This window comes from Teleopsis dalmanni, chromosome 1 (assembly GCF_002237135.1).
Source record: "Teleopsis dalmanni isolate 2A chromosome 1, ASM223713v2, whole genome shotgun sequence".
In the NCBI taxonomy this organism is placed as follows: Eukaryota; Metazoa; Arthropoda; class Insecta; order Diptera; family Diopsidae; genus Teleopsis; species Teleopsis dalmanni.
In genome coordinates, this window is record NC_051846.1 from 63,710,695 (window position 1) to 63,719,209 (window position 8,515).

The 8,515-nt window shown below is 30.9% G+C and overlaps 1 protein-coding gene across 1 annotated transcript; it reads left to right on the top strand.

Moving 5' to 3' along the window:
• The first annotated feature begins 244 nt into the window (after nucleotides 1-244).
• On the top strand, nucleotides 245-1,093 carry LOC119682763. The gene has a single exon (XM_038096271.1). It carries the CDS (start codon nucleotides 245-247, stop codon nucleotides 1,091-1,093), a length of 849 nt encoding a protein of 282 aa, XP_037952199.1.
• Nucleotides 1,094-8,515: the final 7,422 nt, after the last annotated feature.

The following is an 8,515-nucleotide window of genomic DNA, read 5'->3' on the forward strand; positions in this document are numbered from 1 at the left end:
TTCCGATAAATAATTTTTGAAACTCATTAATAACATAGGTTTTTTAAAATGAATTAATACAAAAATAATATCATATTACCACTGAATTTCATTTTATTTATTTCTTATAAAAATCATTACACAAAAGTTATAACTTCAACTTTTTATTAAAAGTTAGCAAAGCATTTGAATCCAATTTTATCGATATACATATTTTGTCCCTAATTTATTATAAATATCGGAAATTTACCAATTCTCCAACAAAATGGAACAAAACAAAAGTTTCATTACAGGCAGTTACTATCAAGGCATTTATAATACCGCTACCAACGACATGGATAGTTATGGTTATTATACGTTTCCAGATGGAAGTACTTATCAAGGATATTTTCGAAGGGGTGTCTTTCACGGTGTTGGTGAGTACTATCTTGCCGCTCCCTATAAAATGAAATTCAAGGTAATATTTGATTTCGGTCGCCTCATAAAGATTGAAAAAATGGAATTTGAAGATGGACTACGTTTCAACTGCCATGTTCGGAAGCATGACATCACTGGTAAATGGAAATATTTAACTCGAAATAATCGCCTATACCCCAGGGAACTACTTGATGGTCCACAACCAATTGCACAAAACCCTTTACTTACAGTAACAGAAGACGCAGAAATATTACCTGATGACACAATTGATGCTGGTGAAGGATTTTATAATCGCGATACTGGTTTCATAGTAAATAGAAAACAACCTTTAACTTTTAAACGGTTCGTATGTGACCGCAGAGAAGTAAAGTCGATTCTAAAACAATATCGTGTAAGTGATGATTTGGAGTTGGTTTTACCTGACGAGGAGGACTGTGAAAAAATACTTAGATTAAATAGACTGGAATTGGCTATAATCAATCCTGAATACGAATGCCCATGTGAAGCCGATAAGAAGCCGATGAGTAGAGTTAAACACGAGGATGAGCACTCTTGGTCCACTATTTCGTCTTCTAGTATTTGTGACGAAGATGTCAGAGTTAGCGATATTGCACCAAATACTAGACTTGCAAAAAATATACCTATTTTTGACAGTGTAGACTTTTATGATGAGTCACTAATGCGTCAGAGGCCATAGCATTTTTACAAACTATTTTATAATAGAACTTGAATTGAGTTATTTTTTAACAGATATTGAATTTATTTTGTATAGCATAATTTTATTATTTCACAGTAGTGTGTTTATAATTAAAACGTAAAGAAATAAAAAATTTATTCTATAGCTTTAGTCTTTAACATATTTTACTCTTTTAAAGTAATTTCTGAAAGTGTTCTCACGTTTTTGCAACCGATAGGTCAACTTTAAACCGGTTAACCGCATTGAATATCTTTCTCTAAAAACTAAAAGCCGTTCCTTTAGACTTTATTTTCATGATTACAAAAGAACCAATTATCAATTGACGATAGATCCTTGGCGATCTTCTTCGGATTTTGAGAACGCAACTAAGTTGTTCGTTTCTTCGACAGTGTGAGCTGGAGCATAATCATAATGGAGAAAGTGAAGGCGCATCGAAAAAGTACTTCCTTCTTTGTCAACAAATTCTTGAGAGCTTATGAGAAGCAGATTTTTGTAAACAATTAAGTGGTTTACGTCTGCCCAATCATCAAAGAAATATTACCTACAACTTTTCTTCTCATCAAGTAAATTAACATTATTACTAATGGTGCTGAATTTTGTTGCCCGGCCCTAATGGGTGGATTAGCACCTTCTGGACACTATATGAGCAACTGACTTCTTTATTTCTGAATCATATAAAACTTGATTGTTTTTGAAGTTGCCTGACCTTTTTTAAAATTTTGACAAAAGTATTGAGCAAAACACACACGCACATATATTTGAGTTCAGTTAAAATTCGTAAAAACCATCGTCGTGAGTTGTTTAGGTTTACAAGATTGCTTAATATTTGCAGCCACGTCAAAGTAATTTGAAAGCAGTAAAAGTCAATTAGAATTGTATAATTCATATAACTCTTATAATTGATGTCTCACAAATTTGGTGTTGTGGAGTCTGTCATGTAAGCACCGTTTCTGTTGCTTAAGAGCTAAAAATTGCACCATAAACCGATTACAATCACTTGAATAAGTCTGTATATAAAAAGAAGCTCCATGTATGGGTGCCACATGATTTAACGCAAAAAAATCATGTGTTGAAGTTTCATTTACGAATCACTGCTGTAACAAAATCATAACAAAATCGAATTATCTCTGAAGCGGTCGGTGACTGGTGATGAAAAGTGGATCTCGACCGATTACGGTCGTGGTCGAATACCAGCAATCTACTTGAAAGGGTGACCAAGCCGGTATTGACGGCCAGGGAGGTTTTTTTGTATACTTTTCTATGTCAAAACTCAACTCAGAACTATGCTGTCAATAATTCGACCATCTGGACAATCAGACTGGCCCAGAAACGGACAGCTTTTGGTGGAAGTTTTATGCATCCATCCGACCTGACCTCAAGTGATAACCATCTATTCCTGTCAATCACGAACGATTTTTCTGGTGAAAAATTTGCTCCAAGAGAGGTTTCTGAAATCAACTATCTCATTTCCTTAACAATAGGGATAAGAACTTCAATGTCATCAGGGACATCAGGTGTGTAACCAGCGGGTTTGGGTGCATATGCCATATATGCGATGAGTGTAATTCTTTAAAATACTGGCTATTTCTTCCTTGATTGTCGGAACATGTAATTGTTTGTGCAGCTGTTCATTCGTTATATACCAAGGTGCATTTGTGATCATTCGCAATGTTTTAGATTGGAAACGCTGGATAATTGTCAGGTTGGAGTCTGCTACAGTACCCCATAATTGGGCCCCATAACTCCATATAGGTTTTAGTACAGATTTGTATATAAGCAGCTTATTGTCGAGTGACAGTTTGGAGTTTCGGCTGAGGAACCAGAATAAGTTTCGTAATTTAAGACCCAGGGCCTTACGCTTTTTGAATATGTGTGATTTCCAGTTTAGCTTACTATGCAGATGTATGCCCAAGTATTTTGTTTCTACAGCTTGTGGTAATTCAGTATTGTTTATTAAAACAGGAGGGCACGTAGAACGTTTTGTAGTAAATGTTACCTGTACAGATTTTGATTCATTCGGTTTGATACGCCAGGTTTTCATCCAGAGAGCAACATTGTTAAGGCAGGTTTGAAGCTTGGTGGAAGCACGGATTGGGTCACTGTCAACTGATAAAAAAGCTGTGTCGTCTGCAAATGTACCGATAACACTCTCATCGGTAAGGGAAAGATCCGCAGTATATAAAAGATAAAGCATTGGTCCTATTATGCTACCTTGAGGTACTCCTGCTCCTATATCATGAATTACTTTAGTTTCGTTTCCATGCTTAATGAAAAAGTGCCTTGCCGAGAGGTATTATTTTATAAATATGAAAAAATTTAGGGGTAGATTCAGTTTTAGTTTGAAAAGAAGGCCTTCATGCCATACTCGATCAAAAGCTTGTGAAATATCTATAAATGCCGCGGTGCAATACTTTTTACCATCTATCGCACTGTGGATATATCCGACAAGTCTATGAATTTGTTCTATTGTGCTATGTTTTTGGCGAAAGCCGAATTGATGGTCAGGGATGAGTCTGTTTTGTTGGATAATCGGTGTAAGGCGCTTTAGAAATAGGATTTCCATAACTTTCGACAGGATTGGAAGTAGACTTATTGGGCGATATGATTTGATGTCTTCTAGGCTTTGCCCTGGTTTCGGTATCATGGAGATTTGCGCTATCTTCCACATTATCTTATTTAATGATAATTATTAATAATGAATTATTAATTTAATAATTCATAGTTCTTTCTAATGGTTGAATCTAAATATTAAATTTTAACCTATTAATTCTTTTAAACTATAAATGTGTTATGTTTTAAATTCTGTGTTTATTGGAAACTAATATTAAATATATCCAAATTATTGAATTCAAAATATCCTTATCCATCATTTAAAGACTCACGAAGTGGCAGTCCAGTACACTCAAAAGAAGGTACTGCCTTTTGTATACACAAGAACAATTTAAATAAAAATAAATAAAATTGATGTACAACAGTTTTTTAATAAACAAATATGCTTAAACATTAGAAATGGATTTTTAATCAAAGATTCTTCAGTAAAAATGAATTTGTAAACAGACCAGTACATAGAAATATTTCACTCACTTCTCACCTCTTACGACTATCGTCTTGCTATTCATTCTAAATGCCATGTAATCGAAAAACGAATAAAGCTTTTGTAAAAATGTATTTCATCATCAGTCAGTCAACCATTAATTCACAAACTTACCTTATTGTTACTTAAGACAGTTCTTAATTATTACTCTTTCAAAACAAAAATAAACGAATATATGAAGTCAACCAAGGACAGCAATATTTTTTAAAAAAAATCTTTTAATTCGAATATACATCAAAATGGATTCGTTATAAACACAACAGATAATTAAGTTATACCCGATTCACATGTATGTTGTGAAAGAATGACGAATTAAATACCATGATTTGCAAATAGACGACTTCAGCTCCTATAGATAAGCATGCAGAAATGAATAGGAACCGCCAATAAGGAGAACTTTCTGTAAAGTTCTGAACTCCCAGTACATCATAGCTAATTTTTAATATTTTCGACATTTTTCAATAGAACTAACACCGATTAGAAATGCAGTTCCAAATAACCCAAAATTCAATAATATAAAAGTGCGATTACTGTAGTTGGTGACTGGGAGACCAAAAAAAAATAAAACAGATTTATATGTCTATTTAATAACAAATGGATACAAAAGTTTTTATAATAAAAAACGATCTTGAAGTGTCCAACGTAATTTTTTTTATCGATTAAAATAATAATTTCTGGAATTCAATTGATGCAGGATCCAGGATAGCAGAAATTGTTACCAGATATATGTTTTCATAGTATACACTATTTTAATTGTTTAAACCCAGAAATTTTCGTATGAACATGGTATGTATGAATATAAGAAAATTGAAATGTTTTACTATTGATCAAATAAGTACCATAAAATTGAAACTTAGTAAGTGAGTTTAAAGAGAATAAATATTTTGTATTCATAATTTTCTATAAAGCCAAACAAAGCATGAAACTTGTAATAAAAACATTCATTTGGAAAGCGATTGGTTATTGGAAAACCTCATCAAATTTGAGTAATCGAATCGATATTTGGAGTACAACTAATTTTTCCAATAATCTTTGAAGAGGTTGTCCTTATGGCAACCATGTAAGTTGTATGCGGGCTATAAAGTGAACTTGAACTTAAACTAAATATTTCTTGTTGAGCAAGTATAAACTATACACTTGCCTTCCTTCCTCTTTACTGTAATATACAATAATATGTATGATTTATAGTTTACTCATTTTTTCCACCTAAGGCTTAGCTCAGTCATATAATATTAAGAATATTATAAATAAATGATAAAAGACTAGGGAATCAGTAACTTTAATAACATTTCTACCATAAACACATATTTTTATTCCTTATAACTGTTCTGAAATTAGAGATCTATAAGTTTGTATCTGCCATTGTATGTTTGAATTTATGTATGGTAAGTGCATTTTTAAAGAAAATTATATTAATTAGAGCTCAAATATGATTGGGTACGACTTCACACATGGAAGTTATAATAATTATATATCTATCTCGTGTTAGTGTATTTTGTTGTTAAAGAAGAAATTCTAGATTTTATTGCTCTTCTTTCTTAACGCCTGTTAAACAATTATAGTTAGTTTTTGCCTATTATTGAATGGCTCAGAACATTTATTTTTATTAATCACGAAGTATCGGTAAAGTATGCTGTGAAGCTACCAATACATCATTCCTTACTCTTATGTTAGTTAATATTATAAGTGGTTACTATTGATTGCAACGTTCCAATCGTAATTTGATCAATTTTAAAATAAAACATTTAGATTGTTCCTCATATTCTTAAATAAAAGTACATATAAACAAGTTTAGAATAATTAATATAAAACTAATTCGATATGCTGAAATTATTTCATTTCATTTTATATGAACTATATACATTGAAAGACATTAAAGATTTGAAAAGTCCTACTATACACTTTGAAGGACGTTAAAGGATTGGGAAAGTCCTACTTTTTGATCTGTCTCAATATGTTGATAGATTTATTGAATTTTTAAATACAGTATAGCACATTAATTAAAGGTGATTGATTTTATATGTAGGGTACTAAAAGTTTAAACAGATTCTCAAAATAAATATAGTCTTTTCGTTTTATTTTCTAAGCCGAATGAATGAAAAAGAGCTACAACTTAGCGCGCCTTACTATTACTATACTATGTTAATGATTGAAAGGAATGTTGTATATGGTGTATATTTGTTCATGAGTTCTGATCTCCGAGTTTTCAAGAATTGATTACTTTTTGCTTAAGTTTCTTCTTTGTAGAAATATATTCTGTTATAAATTTTATTGAAAACAGAAGTGAAGTTATTGTAGCAGAAGAAAAGAATCAATAACAAGCAAGTCAGGAATATTTAAATAGCAGAACACAATATATTTTCCTCATTCCGTTTAAAAATATTGGTGGTAAAAATACACTAGTGTACATCAAATGCAGTTTATCTATGCTCTAAGAGCAGAAAAATAAATATAATAAGAGACTTTAGCATTGTTATTGTATGTACTTTTTGTTATTTACCAATTTTATATGATTTTCGCTTTTGAGTGCTTCCATGCATTTAGTCCACAACTTCCTTGATTATGATTGACCCACCACAACTTACTTACTAGCTATACCTAGAGACAATGAACATTAAATAGTTTACTGCAGCAGTTGATCGGAGTACTGTAATTTACTTATTTTCTCATTGGAAAACCGCTCAGTTAGATTTAATAATTTCGAGTAATGCTTTGTTCTTCCTAAGTTCGGAGTCCTGGAACTTTTATTTCTTATATTATTTACACATCATTTAGTATATTTAAATTATCGACACTGTTGATTTGTTTGTGATTAATAAAAAAAATTTAAAAACAACTATTATTTTACTTAAATAAATAAAAATGATAATTACCGAATAAACATTCTTTAACAAAAATATCTTTGTCAACTTTGAAAATAGTGCGATGCACTCATTTCTCACTCCTAACCACAATTCTCTTGCTTTGGATTCTTAATCATCCACTTCTATTATTGACTATTAAAAAATTAGAATAAGTGACATATAAATTTAATTAACGGACAACATTATTTCCTGGAGATTCTTAGCACCTTATTTCGAATCATTTATCATAATCTAATTATTTTGTTTTCTTTACAAAGATAAAGGGTATTTAATTCATGCTTAAAACCCTATTCAAACTTATGTGAGTAAGAACAATAAACTAAATATGCATACATCTATACGAAGTATCATTAGCAGGCATCTTAGGGAAGATCTGAATTCCCAGTATTTCATAACTCAATACTAATATTTCCTTTCGAATTGCGAACATTTTCAGTAGAACGATTAATGATTGTTATGTATAACACAGAAATCATTGACACAAAACTGATTTTTCCAATTGTGTATTAAGAAGCCAGAAATATTCATAAATATTCATAAATATTTTCAGTAATTCATATAAATGACTTAATAGAAGACTTGGCAGAGAACTGTAAAACTAGACATGTAATGCCGACGTACATATTAAATCATGAAGAAGACGGTTAAAGTACAAACATTCACACTATTTCCAGATACACATTTTAAACATTTTTCAAACTAAAATGTCTTTAAATGACTAAAAAAATTATACACCATATGTAAACTACAGTCACTTAGCTAGAATGTCTGAAATCCTGGTATTCAGTAATGGCATTTTAATGGCGAGTCACTTGTTAACTTAAGATTATGTAAAAAGTAGATATTATTGCAGAGGTAATACTAAACAGACAATATTTAATATAAACGATAAAAATATCTGTTTAAAGATAGTCTGTCCTCATCTTTATAACTATTACTTCCTAGGTATTCAGAATCCAAAACAAGACAATCTTTAGAAAAGCGAAAAGTGACTCCAAAACAAAATATTTACAATATATGAAAGTTTTTTATAAAAGATTGTTTATTTGTGAATAATAATAATTTTCTGATAATTATTTGTTTATTAAAAAACAGTTGTCCATAAATCTTATTATAAGTAATATATTGTTGTTGCTACAAACGAACATTCGCATTGTCAGTAAAATAATGCATAATGAGTCTTAGAAGTTCCAATTTTCCATTGAGAGTATTTTTTGATCGTCTTTGCCACCACTATATTTTCTTATCTCCTGTTACTATATCTGCTATTTTCTGGTAAAACCATGCGATTGTGCTTTTTTTTTTGAACGCGTCTATTGCTATTATGTAATTTATCATTAGTAACTGTTTTATAACCACAATTAATCGATGTATACATATACTAATTGACTTTCTTAAGCTAATGACATGACAATAAATATTAAAATTCAGTTTCTGAATATCAAGGCTTCAGAATACCAGAGA

What these genes read in the sequence shown, in the direction of transcription:
- LOC119682763 (XM_038096271.1), top strand. Translation starts at nt 245, where the DNA reads ATGGAACAAAACAAAAGTTTCATTACAGGCAGTTACTATCAAGGCATT.